The sequence below is a fragment of the Schistocerca gregaria genome, chromosome 7, assembly GCF_023897955.1.
Source record: "Schistocerca gregaria isolate iqSchGreg1 chromosome 7, iqSchGreg1.2, whole genome shotgun sequence".
NCBI lineage: Eukaryota > Metazoa > Arthropoda > Insecta > Orthoptera > Acrididae > Schistocerca > Schistocerca gregaria.
The window spans coordinates 128,192,465-128,217,754 of NC_064926.1; the positions used below are offsets into that span (position 1 = coordinate 128,192,465).

The 25,290-nt window shown below is 45.7% G+C and overlaps 1 protein-coding gene across 4 annotated transcripts in view; it reads right to left on the reverse strand.

The window, feature by feature from the left end:
* LOC126281600 (semaphorin-2A-like) overlaps nt 1-25,290 on the reverse strand; it is a 944,484-nt gene that overhangs the window by 199,146 nt on the left and 720,048 nt on the right. For all 4 annotated transcript variants that reach the window (XM_049980701.1, XM_049980702.1, XM_049980703.1 and 1 more), the window contains one exon: nt 8,029-8,116. In XM_049980701.1, the coding sequence (XP_049836658.1) occupies nt 8,029-8,116 (88 nt within the window). The remainder of the gene's footprint in view (nt 1-8,028; nt 8,117-25,290) is intronic.

Sequence of the window (25,290 nt, forward strand, 5' to 3'; positions counted from 1 at the left end):
TTGCTTTTTGTTTGGCGGATCCTTCACGAAAGCCAAACACAGAACTTGTGAACAAGTGCCGCTCAGCTAAATGAGTCAGTATTCTATCATCGGCCACATTCTCGAATACTTTCGAAAGAGTAATTACTGATAATTTGGTAATCTCCAGTTTTATGTATGGGTGTCACTACAAAATACACTCCTGGAAATGGAAAAAAGAACACATTGACACCGGTGTGTCAGACCCACCATACTTGCTCCGGACACTGCGAGACACAGCGGACACACCAGGAACCGCGGTGTTAGCCGTCGAATGGCGCTAGCTGCGCAGCATTTGTGCACCGCCGCCGTCAGTGTCAGCCAGTTTGCCGTGGCATACGGAGCTCCATCGCAGTCTTTAACACTGGTAGCATGCCGCGACAGCGTGGACGTGAACCGTATGTGCAGTTGACGGACTTTGAGCGAGGGCGTATAGTGGGCATGCAGGAGGCCGGGTGGACGTACCGCCGAATTGCTCAACACGTGGGGCGTGAGGTCTCCACAGTACATCGATGTTGTCGCCAGTGGTCGGCGGAAGGTGCACGTGCCCATCGACCTGGGACCGGACCGCAGCGACGCACGGATGCACGCCAAGACCGTAGGATCCTACGCAGTGCCGTAGGGGACCGCACCGCCACTTCCCAGAAAATTAGGGACACTGTTGCTCCTGGGGTATCGGCGAGGACCATTCGAAACCGTCTTCATGAAGCTGGGCTACGGTCCCGCACACCGTTAGGCCGTCTTCCGCTCACGCCCCAACATCGTGCAGCCCGCCTCCAGTGGTGTCGCGACAGGCGTGAATGGAGGGACGAATGGAGACGTGTCGTCTTCAGCGATGAGAGTCGCTTCTGCCTTGGTGCCAATGATGGTCGTATGCGTGTTTGGCGCCGTGCAGGTGAGCGCCACAATCAGGACTGCATACGACCGAGGCACACAGGGCCAACACCCGGCATCATGGTGTGGGGAGCGATCTCCTACACTGACCGTACACCTCTGGTGATCGTCGAGGGGACACTGAATAGCGCATGGTACATCCAAACCGTCATCGAACCCATCGTTCTACCATACCTAGACCGGCAAGGGAACTTGCTGTTCCAACAGGACAATGCAAGTCCGCATGTATCCCGTGTCACCCAACGTGCTCCAGAAGGTGTAAGTCAACTACCCTGGCCAGCAAGATCTCCGGATCTGTCCCCCATTGACCATGTTTGGGACTGGATGAAGCGTCGTCTCACGCGGTCTGCACGTCCAGCACGAACGCTGGTCCAACTGAGGCGCCAGGTGGAAATGGCATGGCAAGCCGTTCCACAGGACTACATCCAGCATCTCTACGATCGTCTCCATGGAAGAATAGCAGCCTGCATTGCTGCGAAAGGTGGATATACACTGTGCTAGTGCCGACATTGTGCATGCTCTGTTGCCTGTGTCTATGTGCCTGTGGTTCTGTCAGTGTGATCATGTGATGTATCTGACCCCAGGAATGTGTCAATAAAGTTTCCCCTTCCTGGGACAATGAATTCACGATGTTCTTATTTCAATTTCCAGGAGTGTATTTAAGTCTGTTAGGAAATATGCCCTCAAAAGGAATAGTTAGAAATCACTGGGATATTTGGGATATTGCTTTGGTCGGACGGCACGGTTTTGGGAATGAGACGTGCAAGTAGCTGTAGTCTTCTGACTGGTTTGATGCGGCCCGCCACGAGTTCCTCTTCTGCGCTATCCTCCTCACGTAGTCTGAGAGCAGCAGCTGCACCCACGTCCTCAACCGTTTGTTGGATGTATTCCAGTCTCTGTCTTCTCCTACAGTTTGCATACTCAACAGCTTCCTCTATTACCTCAGAGGTCATTCCTTGATGTCTCAACAAATGTCAGTGTCAGTGCTTTCCATATAATTTTTTCTTCGTGGATTCTGCGAAGTATCTTCCCATTTCTTATCTTGTCAGTCCATTTAATTTTCAACATTCTTCTGTATCACGAAATCTCTACCACTTACCAAAGGCATTCAGATGCAGAATTATTAGGTTTGAAACAGGAAGGAACTATTAATTAAAGCTGTTCTGTTAGGGTCTGTCATTTTCAATAAAAGGTAATTACATTGTAAGAGGTCCATGACTAAGGAGTTTTTTGATAGCACACACGAGCAGATGTAATTTCGATGGATTGCTCACGCGCTGCCAGCGATATGTTGAATCTCAGACCTGAGGGCTGTGTTGACTGCAGTAGGAACTGAGGAATAAGTGGTTGCTAGCAAGTCGTGTGTATGGAGTTGACTGGGCCGGTCGTGGGGAGCGATGGCCTCGCGCATATGTACTATTGTTATACCAAGTCCCATGTAAATGTTTAAAAAATCTCTTAATAATAATAATAATCTTTCTTATAAAAATTAACTTTTGACAATCATTCATCTCAATTTAAAGAATTTACTAATTTCTCCAATCCATGGTCATCCCGATTATTGTAAAGAAAAATCAGTTGTTTCTTTTTATACGTGACAAATCTATCGGCCAGCATTGCACTGGGCTGTGCCAAAAATATTTCTTATAGGAGCAGAAATATACGCGTTATCCGGCTACTTCATTGAGGTAAGATTTTTCAGGTTATTCAGTATGATCTTTCAGGGCCGTGACCCAGCACTGCTGACGTCGAAATTTACCAGTTTAGATACACAGTCTGATAATTATTGAAATGTTATATATGAGTCACAGGTTTTATTGTGAGGTTGAGCTGAATGTGAATGCTATATACAGAATTTTTCTGTTGGGAGGTTACATCACCCTGAGGAATGACACATCCGATAGTAGTCGAAACGTTGGTTTTATAAATAACATGACGATGCTGTCAGATACCCAGAAATGTTTGACTGAAAATAGCAGTGCCCGCGGAAGCACATTATCGCACAAGTCTGTCATTTATGAGAATGTACCATTTTTCCTCGAATTTCATTGCCGAAATCTTATCGGGTACGGATGTGTGTGATGTCCTTAGGTTAGTTAGGTTTAAGTAGTTCTAAGTTCTAAGGGACTGGTGACCTCAGCAGTTAAGTTTCATAGTGCTCAGAGCCATTTGAACCATTTGAAATCTTCTCGGGTTTTCAGCCTAGTTGTGGCGACGTGTTGCCCTAACGTTTCGACAAGTGTCCTGTTTGCATTCTACACGCCTAGAGTTGGTTTCCTGTCTGGTCCATTTTTTAAACCCGCTTAACCGCATACTCCTCTGCCGAATACATAACGGGTGGGTCACTGGCGTGCCTGCGAAAATGATGTGGCCGATGGTGTGGGAGGAGAGGAGGGAGGGGGGGGGGGGGGGGGGGGAAGGGGACACACAGTAGTCGAGTACATTCTGCTCGCCGCCTCCGCCGCTTTTAAATCAGGCCGTTCTTGATGTATTTTTGCTAACGCTACTGACTATACAGATTGCGACTGAAAACTGCTGTCCCATTTGACAGGATCGTTGCACACCTTTATTTCCACTGCCTCTGGTGACCGAATACCAGAACACGTTGGCTCGGCAGTGGGCACAGCACCTCTGTCTGATCAAAAACTAAACATGTGGCCTTCGTTGATGCTGTGCTTTGCCACTACAGAGCTGACCGTTTGACCGAAGCGAACACAGATCACTTGTTCCGCAACGGCGCTGCGGACTGTATCGCAGGGCGGCGTCTGGCCGATTTATTTCATGCCACACTTGTAACCGATGCTGTAGACGCCAGGTTCTTATAGCCCTAATTGATCTTGTGACTGACACAGGATGTAGTGTTTTACCTAGCGCTATTCCTTACAATTTGCAGCATTTTTAGTGTCTTTTCGCACCTTACCCCTAAAAAGGGCACGCACATTCGCCAGTTGGGAGTACAAGGTTGCAGTATACCCTCACCCGTACACTAAAACCGCCCGGAGCAGAAAGTCTGTAAAACTCGCAACGCGTTCTAGAGCTTCCAACGTTGATTTCGGAGAAACTAGAGAATTATTTTTCGACGTTCTCGTCAAGCCACGATAAGGTACAACGTGATTTGCTTTTGCCTAAGAAATAAAGAATCGTATTGGAGCTGCTCACTTGTACTGTTATGCTCTGAGCTAATAGAACAGGTAGTACCATATGTTAGGATATAATGTTCACCGAAAATTGCCTAATGCAGCAGAAAAGCCTCAAACATTTCTGTCAGCCTGTGGGAATACCACTCGGCGTACTAGTGAAACCTAAAGCGTAACGCCGGACTGTTTCAGATGCAATGTGTTCTACCAAATGGGACACAAGCCCTACTCGGAAACCAGTGTGACAGTACGTGGGTGGGCTGCTATCATCGCATGATACTACAGCCTCTTTCTAAGACAAAAAAATGTTTCAAATGGCTCTCAGCACTATGGGACTGTTTGGGTTCTTATGTTGGTAACGCTACGTAGCGCTCTGTATAAAAATCAGTGACTGTGCTGTGTGCAGTCTGAGGCTGGTCGGCATTGTTGCAATATTCCCCATTATAGTGTTGGGCAGTTGGAAGTGAACAGCGCGTAGCATTGCGCAGTTGGAGGTGAGCCGCCAGTAGTGGTGGATGTGGGGAGAGAGATGGCGGTAGTTTTGAGAGCGGAGGACCTGGACGTGTGTCCATTAGAGAGAGTAAATTTGTATGGCTGGATGTCATGAACTGATATATATATATATATATATATATATATATATATATATATATATATATATATATATAATAACTTTTGAACACTATTAAGGTAAATACATTGTTTGTTCTCTATCAAAATCCTTCATTTGCTGACCATGCCTATCAGTAGTTAGTGCCTTCAGTAGTTGATTTAGCTGGCAGTAGTGGCGCTCGCTGTATTGCAGTAGTTCGAGTAACAAAGATTTTTGTGAAGTAAGTGATTCATGAAAGCTATAAGTTATTGTTAGTCACGGCCATTCTTTTGTAGGGATTTTTGAAAGTCAGACTGCGTTGCGCTAAAAATATTGTGTGTCAGTTTAACCACAGTAATTCATTAATTTTTCTAAGGGGACGTTTCAGACTTAACTTCTAAGGTCATCAGTCCCCTAGAACTCAGAACTACTTAAACCTAACTAATCTAAGGACATCACACACATGCATTCCCGAGGCAGGATTCGAACCAGCGACCGTAGCGGTCGAGCGGTTCCAGACTGTAGCGACTAGAACCGCTCGGCCGGCGTGTAACAAGTGTCTGTACTAAACACGTAGGTATAATCCCACGAAAAGACAAAAAGTTATTAGCAAATATAATATTCGAGGTCTGGGGAAAATGGCCGATGGAGATCGAGTAGTCGTTGCAGATCGCGACCGACGGAGAAGGGAGGGAAAATCTGTGCAGCGCCAGTGCGGTCCGCCGGTGCAAGGCGGGAGGACGGCTGAGCGGCTGCGGGTTAAACGCCGGCCATCGATCACCGCCGGTGACTCTGCAGAGGGCGGCGGGCGTCGCGGCAGACAATGAGGCGTTATCAGGTGGGGGTGGGGGGGGGCAGACAATGGCGTCTTCACTCCCGCCGCCTCCCCCTCGCGCCTCCGATAAGGGCCTGGCCGCCTCCTACAAATGGGCCTCGCTTTCATCACCTCCTCCGCCTAGTAAACCTGTTCGCTCTATGTCGTCGCAGTAGGGCTCCGATTAGGGAAGGCGTCGCGTCCGCGATAAACATTTGATACACCGAATTACATCTACATCTGTACTCCACAAGTCATCGTGCTGTGTGTGGCGGAGGATACCTCTGGCCCCATCTTTGAAAAGGCTAAGCCTTCTCTGTGCACCACAACTTTCTCTCATCAGCAGTCCTCGTCATCTCCATGTATGAAGAACATACCATCTCACAGATCATATTTTTTAATCAGGATGTTCCCAGTCGTCCATTCGTAATCTTCCGTAAGATCTTGCCTTCTAAAATGTCTTGTAGCAGAATATCGCATCTAATTATGTGTCCAATAAGCTTTGCCTTGCGTTGGCCTGTAATTTTTAGTACTTGTTTCTTCTCTGCTATTTCCTCTAGAACGTCTCATTTGTTTTTCTATCAGCCCAGCTTGTTCTCGTAATTCTCCTCTAGAACCGCATTTCCGCAGCTGCGAGGCGAGCTTTTTCCTTATTTGCTTACTTGTAGAAATAAGGAATACCACCAGCCGCATAAATATTAATACAATATGTTGTATTAATTACGCGACCCGATTCGTCACTGTTTTAGTGTCCTCTTCAGAAATTATAAGACATATAACGTAATAGTGCACAAATGTTGACGATATTGTTATCACAAAGTAAGGAACCTTCACATGGCTATTTGCAGACATTAAACCACGTTTATGAAATGATACCTTAGCTATGTACGAATACGAGCTACTGTTTAGATGCTGACTGGTATTGTTGAAACACAAGAGATGTAATACACTGAAACAACGAGAGTTATAGAATATTACATCACACGTATGAATAAATAGAAGATACGTAATAATTCCTGTTATACAGTATGCATGCAATTCCAAATGAATTATTTATTTAGTTATGTTACTTATTTGCTTGGTTAGTTAATATTACAACTTGAAAATAGAATGCTGCTACTAAAGTACCGAGGCAAAAGTATGGCATTAGAACATCATTATTATTAAGGTGAATTATATGTTAGTAAAAGAGCACGTCTGTACACATGGCCTTGTCTCATTAAAAGCTCTGTTTACGTCCAGGTTTCACGTCTCTATGTCAGAACACTCCAAATGGAGGTCTTTATACATCTTTTCTTAGTGTAGAAAACGATGTGCTTGTTCTGTAGAAGGTTTTTCTTATTTTGGAAGGAACTTAAGGCCAGTGTTATTTTTGTTTGATTTCCTTCAGTGATCTATTGTTTTCCTCCCCACTACTGCCGACATAGCTAAATTCCGTGACATCCTCGAGTTGCTCAATAGCCATATTTTGTCAGTCTTGGTTCCACCTCCAATCTTATCTATAACCAAGAATCCGTTTTCTTGCAACTTGGTACCTCTGGTTCCACTATTATATTCTCCTATCCGTGTAACATTCGCCAATGGCACGTGGGAACAATGACTGTGGAGGAACTTCCGTATGAGCTCTAATCTCTCAGGTTATTCGTCGTTGTCAGTTCGTGGGGCATGTGTGTATTGAAGAAATAAGCCTTTGTACGCACGCTCTTGAAGTCAACATTAGTCTTCTCTGAAATATACGACGCCTCTCTTGTACTACTGCCATTGGAGTTTCTTGAGCCTCTCCACAATTTTCTCGTGATTTACTGTATGATCGCATGACGAAACGTAAAACTATTCGTTGGATCTTCTCTTTCTCTTCTGTTAATCCTACTCGGTAACGGTCATATACTTACGAACAATTGGTAGCTGGCACGAGGGCAGCATGCTTGTATAGTGTGGTATTAGGCAATGTGTTTTAATAAATATGGTCTATAAAAGTCAATACTTACTTCATCCCACGATACATGTACTGCTGTTTGCGAATATTTAAAAAAAGTTATAATTTTAAAAACTATACTATAACTTCATAAAATCGGATTCCCAATGTGGAGGAGACGGTTTCGAATCCTCTACTGGCCGTTAAGAGTTTAATAATTTTCCGTGGTTATTTACGTCGGTTAAGGTAACTGTCGGATTGGTACCTTTGAAATTGACATAGTCGAGTTCATTTCCCATCGATACGCCACCTAAAATTGTGCTCTGTATACAGCGATATCCTCGTGGATAGCAAGTTAAACTTTAATCATCCCTCCGTTTTGTCTGTGGTGGTAAAGGGCTGGAATAACCGTCCGTGAGCTTAGTGAATGCGCCATCTAAGAATTCACACCTTCCTTAAAGTAAGCACGAAAACGATGGCTTATAGAATATCAGCCCACTGTAAACATAAAGTGGCAGACACATTCAGGAACATATTACGAACAGGCTGGCAAACAGCGTTTCAGGTAGTCTTGTAATTATAAAAGGAAGTGATGAACGAAAAGGTAAATGCATCATGCGTAACCTGTGCCATTCACACAGTTAGGATGTGTACTCACATTGCGCCAACGTATAGAGAATCCCTCTTCGAGTCGAGCATGAATGTCCTGTAGTACAGCTTCCCGCAGGAAAACTCCGATAGGTGTCCTGGAACAGAACAGATACGACCTTCTTCATTATTTGGATAATAGCGCTCAAGTCAAATTACTTTACTAAAAATTAGTACAAGAAGTTGCGTCTAGGGCTAGCTCAGCCGCGTTTTCCGTTTTGTTTCTGTCCTCCCTGCACACTATTTGCGCCATTAGGCCATAACTTCAAACTTCCTTTACACGGAGGCTATTTTTCTTTTTTGCCTGGGAACATGGGAAGTACTGTCGCAGAAATTAATTAAAAGTAGTTCCAGTCAGCTGGTTCCAAAGAAGGTTTTCTGAGTTTCCTCATCGCTAAAAGGCATATGTCTCAACAGGTAATGCCCTATCAGTGATCCTCATTGGTACGCCTCTGCCCGACTAGCAAGTAGCCTGGTATCAGATTGAAATGTTCAAATGTGTGTGAAATCTTATGGGACTTGACTGCTAAGGTCATCAGTACCAAAGCCTACACACAACTTAACCTAAATCACCCTAAGAACAAACACACACATCCATGATCGAAGGAGGACTCGAACCTCCACCGGAATCAGCCGCACAGTCCATGACTGCAGCATCCAAGACCACTCGGCTAATCCGGAACGGCCGTATCAGATTGAACAGAAGCGAGTTTTACTATTGGTCGGATTCCAAACAATCTGTTCGACCATAACTTTCTGCCAGCTTAAAGCTGCGTGGCGGACCGGGACTATAAATTGTGATCTTTGCCTTCTGTAGCAATCGCTCTACCGACTGTACTATCCAAGCACAACTCACGATTCGTCCTCTCAGCTTTACGTCAGCCAGTACGTGACTCCTACGGGAGTAAATCTGTGAGGGCGGGTCATGAGTCGTGCATGAGTAGCTCAGACATTAGAAAGTTCGTCCACCGATGACAAAGGTCACAGGTTCCAGTTCTGATCGTACATTTAGTTTCAGTCTGCCGGGAAATTTCACGTAAGTTAACAGTCCACTACAAAGCGAAAATACATTCTGGGACCTGCTCTACCCTCAAGGGTAAAAAACGAAACGCACAAAAAATAAGCTTAATGATCTTACTACGTCAGACACAAATTACAGTCTACCTAAATAAATCATATTTATAACGCAGTTGTCCAAGTATAACTCGTGAATTTTATTTTCTCAGAATTAACACCATGCCACGCTGTTTCATACCAGTAGCATAATGAAGTTCAACACTCAATGTTGCATAATCGAACTCGACAATGCTATCATGAAAAAAAAAAAAATACGGTTTGAGAACTGCTGAAAAAATCTTGTTCTTCGGCAGACGAAAACATCATCATCAAATGAATAAGGGTATAGTAGCAAACAGTGCTTGAAGTGGATGCCATCATAGAGGAATTGTTTATACCACGTAGTCATTACGCATCCAGTTGGTAGAGAGGTATACATCGGCATATGAATGTATTTGCTCTCCGACGACGCTGTTCTCCATTTTGATCTTATTCTAGCATCGATACCATTGACTCGACGTCAAAAGAACTATATTGAGCAAGATTTTAGCCACTTTTGACACGATGTACTAGGTTTCCTGGGAGAAATGATCAAAATTCAGGTATGTGACAGGACGACCATTCGAAAGAAAAAAGTCTAGTATACGTGGGTTCGAAAATGTATACTTTCAGAGCTATGAGCACTTGTTGAGTAGAAGAGATGTGCTTCGCTGTAGAGGAGATGGATAAGTCCTTTTAAGACTTAAGGTTTGCGTTTTAGAGCGCATGTCCCATGTTTTGGTCCAAATTATCACGTCTCAAAATATGAAAAGCAAAGATCTTGCGCTAGAAGAGATTTGTTTCACTATATCGAAAATTAAGTAGTGCTCATAGCTCTTAAAGTATGCATTTTAGAGTCCATTTTTACTAGACTTCTTTGTTTCGGACGATAGTTCCTATCATATCCCGGAATATTGCTCCAGGGACGTCCGGTGTGAAATGTAATATCTCAGTGAAATTCTTTCAGTGAAGGAAATTAACAGCTTCATAAGTTCAAAAATAAAATGCTACAGCCTTTTATTTTATTTCTTTCGGCAGAACTTGAAGTGCATCAAATTAGGAAAATTTTCCATACTTTTCAACTAAGTGAAAACAGGCCTTTAATTACATTTAATATCATTCATAGGGTTGGTTGCTTTGACTTACTGTTTGTGAGGAGCACAGAAATTTTTGTGTTGAATACCATAATGAGAAATGCTTACAGACTGTGCTCCTGCACCCATTAATAGCACACACTGCCTCATTGTTTGCTTAAAAGACGAATTAGGTATGGGTTATAATTAATTTTCGAAGAAGAATAAAATGTTGCTGACAGATGTCAGCGTAAAGAGCAAAACATATATACCACTCGCTGCATGATAACAAAAAGTGATACTATGTGCAATACACTAAAATACCCTTCTATTTACTTCGGAAGGCTGCTTTTTGCAACAGAGAAGTTAAATGAGATTTTTGCCAATCTCATCTAATCGCAACCTTACGTAGAGGACATGAAATGGTAGAAGTGGCACATATTGTGAAGTATCCATCATTATTTCAACGTATATTTTGGGTAATTTTTGCTAAACTTTTGCAAGCAATTAAAGGTCTTTACATGGATAGTCAGGCAGCAGTTAGAGCTGACGGTAAATTGAGTTCATGGTTCAGAGTAGTTTCAGGGGTAAGACAAGGCTGCAACCTGTCTCCACTGTTGTTCATATTATTTATGGATCATATGCTGAAAACAATAGACTGGCTGGATGAGATTAAGATATGTGAACACAAAATAATCAGTCTTGCATATGCGGATGACTTAGTTGTGATGGCAGATTCGATTGAAAGTTTGCAAAGTAATATTTCAGAGCTAGATCAGAAATGTAAGGACTATGGTATGAAGATTAGCATCTCCAAAACGAAAGTAATTTCAGTGGGAAAGAAATATAAACGGATTGAGTGCCAAATAGGAGGAACAAAGTTAGAACAGGTGGACGGTTCAAGTACTTAGGATGCACATTCTCACAAGATAGCAACATAGTGAAATAACTGGAAGCGAGGGTGTAGAAAAGCTAATGCAGTGAGCGCTCAGCTACGATCTACTCTCTTCTGCAAGAAGGAAGTCAGTACCAAGACTAAGTTATCTGTGCACCGTTCAATCTTACGACCAACTTTGTTGTATGGGAGTGAAAGCTGGGTGGATTCAGGTTACCTTATCAACAAGGTTGCGGTTATGGATATGAAAGTAGCTAGGATGATTGCAGGTACTAGTAGATGGGAACAATGGCAGGAGGGTGTCCACAATGAGGAAATCAAAGAAAAACTGGGAATGAACTCTATAGATGTAGCAGTCAGGGCGAACAGGCTTAGATGGTGGGGTCATGTTACACGCATGGGAGAAGCAAGGTTACCCAAGAGACTCATGGGTTCAGCAGTAGAGGGTACGAGAAGTAGGAGCAGACCAAGGAGAAGGTACCTAGATTCGGTTAAGAATGATTTTGAAGTAATAGGTTTAACATCAGAAGAGGCACCAATGTTAGCACTGAATAGGGGATCATGGAGGAATTTTATAAGGGGGGCTATGCTCCAGACTGAAATCTGAAAGGCATAATCAGTCTTAAATGATGATGATGATTGCTTCATTAATTTATCTGTGCTATAATAAATGGCTCTGAGCACTGTGGGACTTAACTGCTATGGTCATCAGTCCCCTAGAACTTAGAACTACTTTAACCTAACTAACCTAAGGACATCAAACACATCCATGCCCAAGGGAGGATTCGAACCTGTGACTGTAGCAGCCACGAGGCTCCAAACTGTAGCGCCTAGATCCGCACGGCCACTCCGGCCGGCGTGCTGTAACTATAATCCTTGTCAAATGTGATGTTAAATTGGTACTGCGAATCTGTCTCCCAGTAATTGTTTTATACGATTCGATGTTATCACTGTTCCCATGGTTGCTGTCTTGTCTGGATGTGCTAACGAGGAGTATGCATATTAATATATACATGTTATTGATTAGAATGCTGACTCAAGAAAATCGAGTCTTACACTTACTGAATGACGATGAATGGTTCTGAATAACTCTAACTCAATTCATAATCCATTGTTATTTATTTTTAGTGCACCATGGATTGTCCATCGTTAAGCCAAGTTCTTTGTTAAAGAGTTTGTAAAAGTAAAAAATCATATTCTGCGTCCCACACTACAGATAGGCACTGCTGCTGTGAGGGAGAGGTAGCATTGAAGGTATTCATCTACATGACTACTCTGCAATTCACATTTAAGTGCTTGGCAGAGGGTTCATCGAACCACAATCATACTATCTCTCTACTATTCCACTCCCGAACAGCGAGCGGGAAAAACGAACACCTAAACCTTTCTGTTCGAGCTCTGATTTCTCTTATTTTATTTTGATGATCATTCCTACCTATGTAGGTTGGGCTCAACAAAATATTTTCGCATTCGGAAGAGAAAGTTGGTGACTGAAATTTCGTAAAAAGGTCTCGCCGCGACGAAAAACGTCTATGCTGTAATGACTTCCATCCCAACTCGTGTATCATATCTGCCACACTCTCTCCCCTATAACGTGATAATACAAAACGAGCTGCCCTTTTTTGCACCCTTTCGATGTCCTCCGTCAATCCCACCTGGTAAGGATCCCACACCGCGCAGCAATATTCTAACAGAGGACGAACGAGTGTAGTGTAAGCTGTCTCTTTAGTGGACTTGTTGCATCTTCTAAGTGTCCTGCCAATGAAACGCAACCTTTGGCTCGCCTTCCCGACGATATTGTCTATGTGGTCCTTCCAACTGAAGTTGTTCGTAATTTTAACACCCAGGTACTTAGTTGAATTGACAGCCTTGAGAATTGTACTATTTATCGAGTAATCGAATTCCAACGGATTTCTTTTGGAACTCATGTGGATCATCTCACACTTTTCGTTATTTAGCGTCAACTGCCACCTGACACACCATACAGAAATCTTTTCTAAATCGCTTTGCAGCTGATACTGGTCTTCGGATGACCTTACTAGACGGTAAATTACAGCATCATCTGCAAACAGTCTAAGAGAACTGCTCAGATTGTCACCCAGGTCATTTATATAGATCAGGAACAGTAGAGGTCCCAGGACGCTTCCTTGGGGAACACCTGATATCACTTCAGTTTTACTCGATGATTTGCCGTCTATTACTACGAACTGCGACCTTCCTGACAGGAAATCACGAATCCAGTCGCACAACTGAGACTATACCCCATACCTCCGCAGCTTGATTAGAAGTCGCTTGTGAGGAACAGTGTCAAAAGCTTTCCGGAAATCTAGAAATACGGAATCAACTTGAGATCCCCTGTCGATAGCGGCCATTACTTCGTGCGAATAAAGAGCTAGCTGCGTTGCACAAGAGCGATCTGTTCTGAAGCCATGCTGATTACGTGTCAATAGATCGTTCCCTTCGAGGTGATTCATAATGTTTGAATACAGTATATGCTCCAAAACCCTACTGCAAACCGACGTCAATGATATAGGTCTGTAGTTAAATGGATTACTCCTACTACCCTTCTTGAACACTGGTGCGACCTACGCAATTTTCCAATCTGTAGGTACAGATCTATCGGTGAGCGAGCGGTTGTATATGAGTGCTAAGTAGGGAGCTATAGTATCAGCGTAAGGAAAGGAACCTTATTGGTATACAATCTGGACCTGAAGACTTGCCCGTATCAAGCGATTTGAGTTGCTTCGCAACCCCTAAGGTATCTACTTCTAAGAGACTCATGCTAGCAGATGTTCGTGTTTCAAATTCTGGAATATTCCATTCGTCTTCCCTGGTGAAGGAATTTCGGAAAACTGCGTTCAATAACTCCGCTTTAGCGGCACAGTCGTCGATAACAGTACCATCGGCACTGCGCAGCGAAGGTATTGACTGCGTCTTGCCGCTTGTGTACTTTACATACGACCAGAATTTCTTCGGATTTTCTACCAAATTTCGAGACAATGTTTCGTTGTGGAACCTATTAAAGGTATCTCGCATCGAAGTACGTGCCAAATTGTGTATTGCTATCCACACATGTCAGCAGGATTAAGTTGAAAGTCGGATCGGCAGTAGCGTCTGTTTGGTTAAACTAAAACTCAAATGAAACTTTGTAGGCCAGCCGGAATGGCCGAGCGGTTCTAGGCGCTACAGTCTGAAACTGCTCGACCGCTACGGTCGCAGGTTCGAATCCTGCCTCGGGCATGGATGTGTGTGATTTCCTTAGGTTACTTAGGTTTAAGTAGTTCTAAGTTCAAGGGGACTGATGACCTCAGAAGTTTAGTCCCATAGTGCTCAGAGCCATCTGAACCATCTAAAACTTTGTAAACTGAAATAAAAATAGTGTTTTGCTATAATAATGTAATTAATTTGTAACTTATCTCCATATTTTATCTTGTGCTACAATTGTTCATTCTACACACAGCTGACTGCTGTAACGCTCGCTGTTGGCTGATTTGGGATCCAGCCATACTGATATGGACGCGCTGAGGTTCTCCGGAACTACCGGCAGTTCTCGGCGACTGCCGGATGAACTACACGAACGTTATAGTACCAACAGTGGTGCAGGCTCAGAACGCGATTCCGGTGCAGTGGGCGCGATACAAAACAGTGGCGCGCAAAACGCGTGCCGGGACGAAAATTGCGAGAGGGGGAGAAGATAAAGGTAAGAGCCCCCGCGAGGGATTATCGTTTCCCGATATCCGATACGCGGCGCCGAGCAGATCTCGCCGCGTTCGGCCTCCTGTCGCCCGCCGCTCAGCCGACTCGTTTTCCGGTTTCTGCTAACAATTTTGCCGCGTCTGGCACGCAATATGCAGCGAGCGAGGCGATGGCGGCGGCGGCGGGTCGGCGAAATTCGCTGCCGCCTGCCGCCTGCCGCCCGCCGCACGGCTTGCCTTCGACGCCTGCCGAACGGATCGGCGACCTCGACTCGCTCGCCCGCCCGCTCTTGCGGCGAATTCGCTCGACACCGTATTCCGCCTGTGCCGGCGGCAAAGGCTGCGGCGAGTGGAGGGAGGCGGGAGGAGAGCAGATCCGTTCCGCCTGGGGGTGTCGGTGACGCGGCAGAGATACTCCCCGCGCCGCGGCTTGAATAATAAAAGCGCCGCTTCTGTACCGCAGTATTGGCTCCCGCCGGCTGGGCACCGACGCTCGGAAACCGCCACGCGCCGCTCTCGGAATCTGTTCCGCAGCAGCCGTGTGGCAGTTGCGCTGATACAGCCGGTCGGCTTGACGTGGCGTTTCTCGATTCTTTGCCGGTTGTGCGTCGCTTTTATATCAAACTCGCTGCGTCACTGAACAGTGTTTCAAAGTGAAACCGAAAGCTTCTAGGTAATTTCAAGCGTGATTTAAAATCCAAACTGAAGTCAGAAACCATTTCCTGAGCCACATTCAGAAACAATCTGACTCCTGAAACCAAGGGGACAAACCTGTGCTGGCCGTTGTGGCCGAGCGGTTCTAGGCGCTTCATTCTGGAACCGCGCTACCGCTACGGTTCGAATCCTGCCTCAGGCATGGATGTGTGTGATGTCCTTAGGTTCGTTAGGTTGAACTAGTTCTAAGTTCAAGGGGACTAATGACCTCAGAAGTTGAGTCTCATAGTGTTCAAAGCCACTTTCGAGGCTGTACCGAGTCCTTAACGACAATACCAGAACTTATGACATGAAGGTGAGCTGGATTCTCTAAATGGTGATTAATTATTAAAATAAATTACAGAATGAATGATAAGCTGCACAACCCTCTGTTAGCCCACAAACACAAGTTATCATCACCAAATGGATACAGAAATACCGTCCTTGTTGTCGCAGGAATATAACAATGGCGTTGCTCTGCGCCCATCTTTCGTTTGAAGTACCGGTAGCATGATTGTTTTCTCATGGTCGAAATGGAATAAACAAGACTAAAACCATTTTGATTGCGTTTGACGAAATTTGTATGGTTTTTAATCTGAAGCGTGGACTATAGCATTAAACGTATACCAGATATCAACTCCTTCTCTAGCGGAACACATTTGTAGTTGTGTACTTTGCGTCAATTAATTTTCGCCTTACACCGCCTACGGTTACAGAAAAAACAGCTTCGCTAAAGGCCATCTGATACTGACAATCCGTCATTTCGTCTTGTTTGCGCTACTTTACAGCAGCAGGATCGTGGACCCAGCTTCCGTAGCAACAATAAGTCACGACTAGCCCTACACTCTTGCGCGCTTCATTCAGAGTGAACGAGTCAACGAGTACAAAGCGACTGCTGCAACACAGTTCTCAGACTCGTCATACAGCGGGTACGAAGGAAGCTCGTTAGCTCTGATGTAACAGCGGCGCCTTGATTTGTGAAGTATGCAACCCGAACATTACTCTCGCGCTCGCTCTGTTTCTGATCTTTAAAAGGTACAAGAAGAAGAAAAACATATTACAACTCCTGTTGGGTGGACATATTACAACTCCTGTTGGGTGGGATATCACGACTGTCATGGGAATATTGAATCGGTGCATTCAGGGGGCGCATACTCAAAACAGTTCAAATGGCTCTCAGCACTACGGGGTTTAACTTCTGAGGTCACCAGTCCCCTAGAACTTAGAAGTACTTAAACCTAACTAACCTAAGGACATAACACACATTCATGCCCGAGGCAGGATTCGAACCTGCGAGCCTAGCGGTAGCGCGGTTCCAGACTGTAGCGCCTAGAACCGCTCGGCCACTCCGGCCGGCTCGCATACTCAACGTCATGCGGAATCCCTACGATCCCATGCGACTACAGCCCGAGAGGGTACATTGTTCGCTTGATTGTGCAGCGTATTACAGCCATGTCACGTAATGTTACTCAGCAAATGGGTTTGCTTGCAACAAGACGAATAACCACGCGAACATAAGGACGACCGGTGTCTGGTGCGACGCACCAGTGTCGCGACGTCCATTGACGTGGTGCTCCGACAGCAGTGCGTCCAAAGGCAAGACTTCACACGGGAGTCGCACCACGTCGGCTTTCCTCGCGAGTTCCAGTTTTGAGTACTACAGCACGATGGACGTAACCGCTTCTGGGGCACCGTTGAGAACAAACGTTGCCATATTGTACTCGTCATCGTCGAACGGGCCGAACACCTGAACTGGGATGTAGTTGGGTACGAACACCATCACCTCCAGTTTGCACAGACAATAGTTTTGAGCTTTAAGGGTGGTAGTTGTGCCCTAACGTGGAGGTCTCGATGACGTTATCTTTCAGTGAGACAACGCAACACCGCGTGTTGCCTATGCTGCCTTGACTACTTCGATAGTGAGGAAGTTCGACTGTCACGCTGACCAGACATTCCCCCCAATGTGGCAACAAGTGCGAAGCAGTTCTGTTCACACGCAGACCGGAACTACTGCGCAAACACCAACACTGTAGACCAATAACACTACATACACGCCCAATACGTTTCCGAGGTACCTTGGTGTCTGGCTGTACCGGAAACTTACATGGGGGGACCACATTGAATACGTTGCCAACCGAGCGCACGCGGGGCTCAGACAGCTCTACCCAATGCTCAACAGGGAAAGCACACTGAACAGGAGGGTGTCGAGGTCCATATACATGACACTGATTAGACCTCTGATGACGTACGTCTGGGGATATGCAGCTCCTACACGACTGCGCAGCCTGCAGATCATACAGAACAAGGTGCTACGAATCATTAGCAACGCTCCACGCTACACACGCACCGTGGATCTTCACCATGAATACCGCCTTGATACCCTCAAGGAAGTATTCAAAAAACACGCCACACGACTATACAGGAACTCGAGACACTCGAGCAATCCTTTCATCCTCACTCTGGGAAACTACGATCACAACCACAGGTGGAAACACAATAGGCCAAAGACACTGCTAGCTGGGGCATAGCCACCTATGGTAAACCAACATACGCAACAGCGACAAACGTCGGTAAGCCCCTGCATATCAGCAACACTGACTGGCAACTACCAGCTGCTACTAGAGCCGACCAACAGGCCACAGTAGGGACACCGACGAGCTCGCCCACAGGCGCACAAACAAGCTGCCAACATTCCCTCACACTGTGTCTCCGGTATATGACCTATCGGACACAAGATCGATAACAAACCTAACTGGTACAGGTTGCTGACGCTGAACAAGGATGCTGTACCAGCACCCAGTGTCAGCCGCCGAGCAGCACAACGCACAACGCCAAGGTATCGACAAGCATAGTACCCACAACTAACAACGCCGATCCTTGCACAACCTATCGCAGGCAGCAAGACAACCGCTACTGCTCTTACCACCCGACCTAACTATCGCAGAGGTTTTTTCCCTTGGCTCTTGCCTTGGCACTTTTTTTCCTCTGACCTTAAAACCGCTACCCTTCGTCTGATTTCGACCAATCTATCTCCAGATGAGCGCGTATTAATGGTTAATCTTAATCAGACGTACGCAAACATCGCAGTACCCACATCCTGCGACACCTCACTTAGTGAATACTAACCCTTATGCAGAGATGGCAGTAGACCTTTCGTGTTGGCCACCATGCCGGTGTGGGCGTAGAGGGGCTCCACCTCTAAAAAAGACGGGTGGTTGAGGGAGAGACACGTCACTACACTCCAGCCTATACAATTAACGAAGTGTAGCACACACAGGAAGCAAAATGGACTCTTGGAGCCACTGTTGCTGCCAGTGGTCATAGCTCTGTGGACTAAATTTCGCTTGCGCTGCATCCCCATGTACTGATGCATTCTACCTATTACATACGCACAATAAGTAACATTCTATTCTTTCTTGGTGTTGCAAACTTCGTGCCCAGTAGTGTAGTGATATAGTGAGCAGTTTGTCCGTTTCCAAGAGTACGCTCTGACAGCGGAAGTAACCTGTCTAGGGGCGCAGCGCAAGCCGCCGGATTCGCTGCCCCGGCGAGCGGGGCGCGCCGTCCATTATTCAGGATCTGGCCGTCCTTCCGGAGCGACGCTACATACGTGCAGACCTGCGGCGCGGCGAGGTCGCAGAGAATATCGAGGCGCGACCACGGAATACTGAGCAGGACGCCTTATTGCCGCCCAGCCAGCCGGCCCGCGGAATATTTCTCCCCGCTGCGGCGCGACGTCGGCATTTGCCGATCGTTCCATCATAATCGCTCCGACACTCCACTGGCGTTCGCACTCAGTCTGCTGGAAGCAGTACAGCTGATGAACTGAGAGTAGCAAATTATTTGTAAGGTATCCCGAGGATACACAGGTCATCCCCGTTTTCAAGAAGAGACGTCAAACAGATGTGCAGAACTATAGACCTATATCTCTAACGTCGATCAGTTGCAGAATTTTGGAACACGGATTATGTTCGAGTATAGTGACTTTTCTGGAGACTAGAAATCTACTCTGTAGGAATAAGCATGGGTTTCGAAAAAGATGATAGTGTGAAACCCAGCTCGCGCTATTCGTCCACGAGACTTCGAGGGCCATAGACACGGGTTCTTAGGTAGATGCCCTGTTTCTTGACTTCCGCAAAGCGTACGATGCAGTTCCCCACAGTCGTTGAACGAACAAAGTAAGAGCATATGGACTATCAGATCAATTGTGTGATTGGATTGAAGAGTTCCTAGATAACAGAACGCAACATGTCATTCTCAATGGAGAGAAGTCTTCCGAAGTAAGACTGATTTCTGGTATGCCGCAGGGGAGTGTCGTAAGACCGTTGCTATTCACAATATACGTAAATGACCTTGTGGATAACATCAGCAGTTCACTGAGGCTTTTTGCGGATGATGCTGTAGCATATCGAGATTGTAACAATGGAAAATTGCACTGAAATGTTGGAGGACGCATGGTGCACGGAATGGCAATTGAATCTCAATGTAGACGAGTGTAATGTGCTGCGAATACATACAAAATAAGATCCTTTATCATTTAAATACAATATACCTGTTCAGCAACTGGAAGCAGTTTATTCCATAAATTATCTGGGAGTAGGCATTAGGAGTGATTTAAAAAAGAATGACCATATAAAATTAATCGCCGGTAAAGCAGATGGCCGGCCGGAATGGCCGCGCGGTTCTAGGCGCTACAGTCTGGAACCGAGTGATCGCTACCGTCGCAGGTTCGAATCCTGCCCCGGGCATGGATGTGTGTGATGTCCATAGGTTAGTTAGGTTTAATTAGTTCTAAGTTCTAGGCGACTGATCACCTCAGAAGTTAAGTCGCATAGTGCTCAGAGCCATTAAAGCAGATGACAGACTGAGATTCATTGGAAGAATCCTAAGGAAATGCAATCCGAAAACAAAGGAAGTAGTTTGCAGTATACTTGTTCGCCCACTGCTTGAATACTGCTCACAGGTGTGGGATCCGTACCTGATAGGGTTGATAGAAGAGATAGAGAAGATTCAACGGAGAGCAGCGCGCGTCGTTAAAGGATCGTTTAGTAATCACGAAAGCGTTACGGAGATGATAGATAAACGCCAGTGGAAGACTCTGCAAGAGAGACGCTCAGTAGCTCGGTACGGGCTTTTGTTGAAGTTTAGAGAACATATCTTCACCGAGGAGTCAAGCAGTATACTGCTCCCTCCTACGTATATCTCGCGAAGAGGCCATGAGGATAAAATCAGAGAGATTAGAGCCCACACAGAGGCATACCGACAATCTTTCTTTTCACGAACAATACGAGACGGCAATAGAAGGGAGAACCGATAGAGGTACTCAAAGTACCCTCCGCCACCCACCGGCAGGTGGCTTTCGGAGTATGGATGTAGATGTACATGTTGCCCTGATTCTTAGATATACACTATGTGATAAAAAGTATGCTGACACCTGGCTGAAAATGACTTACAAGTTCGTGGCGCCTTCCATCGGTAATGCTGGAATTCAATATGATGTTGGCCCACCCTTAGCCTTGATGACAGGTTGTACTCTCTCAGGCATACCTTCAATCAGGTGCTGGACGGTTTCTTGGGGAATGGCAGCCCATTCTTCACGGAGTGCTGCACTGATGAGAGGTATCGATGTCAGTCGGTAAGGCCTGGCACGAAGTCGGCGTTCCAAAACATCCCAAAGGTGTTCTATAGAGTTCAGGTCATGACGCCTTGCAGACCAGTCATTACAGGGATGTTATTGCCGTGTAACCACTCCGCAACAGGCAGTACATTATGAACAGGTGCTCGATCGTGTTGAAAGATGCAGTCGCCATCCCAGAGTTGCTCTTCAACAGTGGGAAGCAAGAAGGTGCTTAAAACATCAAAGTAGGCCTCTGCTGTGACAGTGCCACGCAAAACAACAAGGTGTGCAAGCAAAACGTTGGAAGCTCGGTATGACTATGATACGGTTGCCTACAAGAAGGTAGCAATGCCCGAATGCTACAGCGATTGCAGAAGGACCTGTGGAGAACTGATGAATGGTGTGGCGACTGTTAATTGACCCAGGACGTAAATAAATGTAAAGTACTGCGTGTGCACAGGAGAAGAAATCCACTACTGTGCTACACCATTCATGACAAACTTCTGGCAATCGTATCTACAGTCAAATATCTAGCAGTAACCATCCGAAGCGACTTACAGTGATTTGGCCACATAAAACAAGTAGTAGGAAGGACACTTCACCCCTCCCCCCACCCCCAGACGTTTCGTGAAATGACCGTAACAAGAAAATTCGAGAAATTAGAGCTAATACACGCCGCGCTGGATTAGCCAAGTGGTCTGAGGCGCTGCAGTCATTGACTGTGCGACTGGTCCCGGCGGAGGTTCGAGTTCTCCCTCGGGGATGGGTGTGTGTGTTGGTCCTTAGAATAATTTAGGTTAAGTAGTGTGTAAGCCTAGGGACTGATGACCTTAGCAGTTCAGTCCCATAAGATTTCACACACATTTTGAGCAGCTAATACAGATTTACCGAGAATTATCATTCCCACTCGCCATTCGCATAAGGAAAAGGGAAGGGGAAATCAGATAGAGACACAAGTACCATTCGCCACACACCGTTTTACACCACCGGTGAAGGGTCACGTGACTGCTTTCGTGCCAGTTAAACACCTTCTACGGCGCTCATAATTACAGTGCGAGATGAGTAATGTTTTGTCCCTTGAGCTTATTTTCATCATTGGAGCTGTCACCTTCGGCAGGTCGTGGCAAAAGCGCACGTGGAGCGTAATTTTAGGATTATACACGTAGTGTTGGAACGTGGTGTTTCGTCAGTGGGGCTGTCGTCATTCGGCATGTTGCTGCACAGAGCGCGCGCAGGGCGTTCAGGAGTCAGTGCCCCCAACACCCACGGGAGACCAGAGGCGGGGGGCAAACAGGTGCGAAAATGCCTGAAAACACAGGCGGGCAGCGAGCCGCGCCGGGAGATAGCATCTGGCGTCGTTAGCACCGAGGGTCGCCATTAAGGGCGGCCGGACGGCAGCATGGTACCGGCGGCCGCCGCTAATGGCGCTCCGATCGCTCTCCGACGCTCGCTTGCAATATTGGCGGCCCCAGATTATACGGCGCGGTTGTAGCGCCTGATGAAGTTGGTAATTTCCAGCACGGGTGATGAAGGGGGCAAAGTGTCTGTGCTGGCCGGGATGTGCGTTCGTGTTGTGGCGAAACGAAACGAGGTTGCCTTTGAGCGCAGTGTACAGCTTCCTCCTCTATTTTGCTCGCTCCTTGAGGAAAATGGTAGCAACTAGAGCCGGATGTAGACTGGCACTCATTTAAAAACAGTAATGGTGCAACCCATCGTTGCAAAAGACCCAGACATAATAAACATCTTTGAACTTGACCGTGATAAAAAGGTCCCAAAAAAAGTACCTTCTTTCATAAGAAGCCCGCCTTTAAACACAAATACACGAATTTTATTTCCTTCCTCGATTTATATATGGCGCTACATATACAGAGTGATTCATATACAGAGTATTTCAAAAGAATAAATGTATTACAAAGTATTAGTCCGCAGCTCGTGGTCGTGCGGTAGCGTTCTCGCTTCCCACGCCCTGCTACGGCCGGGTCGCAGGTTCGAATCCTGTCTCGGGCATGGGTGTGTGTGATGTCCTTAGGTTAGTTAGGTTTAAGTAGTTCTACGTTCTAGGGGACTGATGACCACAGCAGTTGAGTCCCATAGTGCTCAGAGCCATTTGAACAAACTATTATTTTGTCCAAACTACCCATCCATGTGCCTCGGCTCGGTTATTGGAGAAACGAACGCATAGTCTAGTTTATATTAATAGCCGCTAAATGTCCGTTGTCTTCTGTTTTGCTCCGTAACCGTCATTTGTTGAAAGTGGCTACTCCGCAGCAAAAATTATTTTGTGTTCTCGAATTTGCGAAGTGCAATTCCGTGATTACAGTGCAAAAACGTTTTACACTGAGGTACCAAATTAAGCTTCTGAATGGGTGGAACATTCGCAGATGGTATCGACAGTTTCAGGATGCAGGGTATGTATGTAAAGGAAAGAGTCCAGGCCGCCCTTGTGTTCCTGAAAAAAATACTGCACGAATTCAAACTGCTTTCGAACATAGTTCTTCAAAATCAACTCGTCGTGCCAGTCGGTAGTTACAAATGCCTACAACAACAATTTGGTGTGTTTTGAGAAGTCGGTTGGTTATGAAGCCGTACAAGTTACAGCTCTGCGTCCTGATGACAAACGTGTGGCATTTTGTAACGAGATTGTTGATGCTTTTGACAATGATAACACTATCGTAAAACGCATCGTGTTCAGTAATGAAGCGACTTTCCATGTTAGTGGTCAGGTAAAGAAACAATGTTCGAATTTGGGGCCTACAGAACTCACATGCAGCCACTGAACATGTGCGAGATTCGCCCAATGTCAATGTGTTTTGTGCGATATCCCGATCATCTGTTTACGGCCCATTCTTCTTTGATGGAAACACAGTTAACGGTTAGCAGTATCTCGTTTCGTTACAAAACTGGTTGTTACCCAGGCTGCACGACCACAACTTGATTTTTCAACAAGATGGGGCACCCCCTCATTGGAGTCACCAAGTGCGTGAATATCTGAATGAAACTCTACCGCCGGCCGCGGTGGCCGAGCATTTCTAGGCGCTTCAGTCCGGAACCAAACGGCTGCTACGGTCGCAGATTCGAATCCTGCCTCGGGCATGGATGTGTGTGATCTCCTTAGGTTAGTTACGTTTAATTAGTTCTAAGCCTAGGGGACTGATAACCTTAGATGTTAAGTCCAATAGGGATTAGAGCCATTTGAACCATTTGAAACTCTACCGAACCGTTGGATTCGTTGTCAAGGAGCTGGCGACTTAGCATGTCTCAGTTTGCCTCCACGGTCATCGGTTTTGACACCCTCTGACTTCTTCCTGGAAGAACCTGGAAGACTTGAAGAACCGGATCCTTACTGCCATTACATCAGTGACGGAGAACATGCTTGCCCGAGTATGGGAGTATCGATGTGATACTGTTCGTGTCGCTGATGGAGGACATACTGAACATCTATAATCTGGACTTGCGATGTTCGTAAATGTGTGTGTTAAGTTTAATATTCGTATGTCTTAAAGTTTAATAAATGTATGCATTCGAAATACGTATATTGTTTTTGAAACACCCTGTATTGCTGAAATGGAAAGTAATATTGATGTGCAGCTTTTGCAAAATGTATTGGTAGTCAGCGGCTCGAACAGTTAGCCGGTCAACAGATAGTAATAAAAAATAAAAAGTGTATTTTTGTGCAAACATACGATGTTTTAAATATAACAATGCTTAATGACAGGAACAAGCTAAAGGCAGGGTAAATTGTAATGTCTGTGGTGTTTATTGCACGATTATAGTGCGATTCTTGCACGAGATATCATATTTTTAATAGTTTTCACGCCGACATTTGACTGTGCCTTTCAACCTGCATAGTTGCTAGGTACGATGTTGTTTTAACTGCTTACGGTGTGACTGTGTGTTCCTTAAGTGCACTGCAGCTTGCTATTAAGTTAGTGTGTAACAGTTCAATCAGTAGGTCGTGAGTGGACGTTGGGATTTACCAATGCAGAAAAAGCTGTCATGCCCATGTTGTATGGAGAGTGTAGAGAGAATGCAGTTCATTCATATATGGTGCATGCGGCAAGATATCCCAACACACGTCAACCGCTTCGGCAATTATTGATCAACCTCTTCAGCCAGTTACATGAAAAATGGTAGTGTAACACGTAAACAACGTAAGAGAAGGAAAAAAGTGACAAGAGAAGAGGAGGAATTTAGTGCTCTTGTT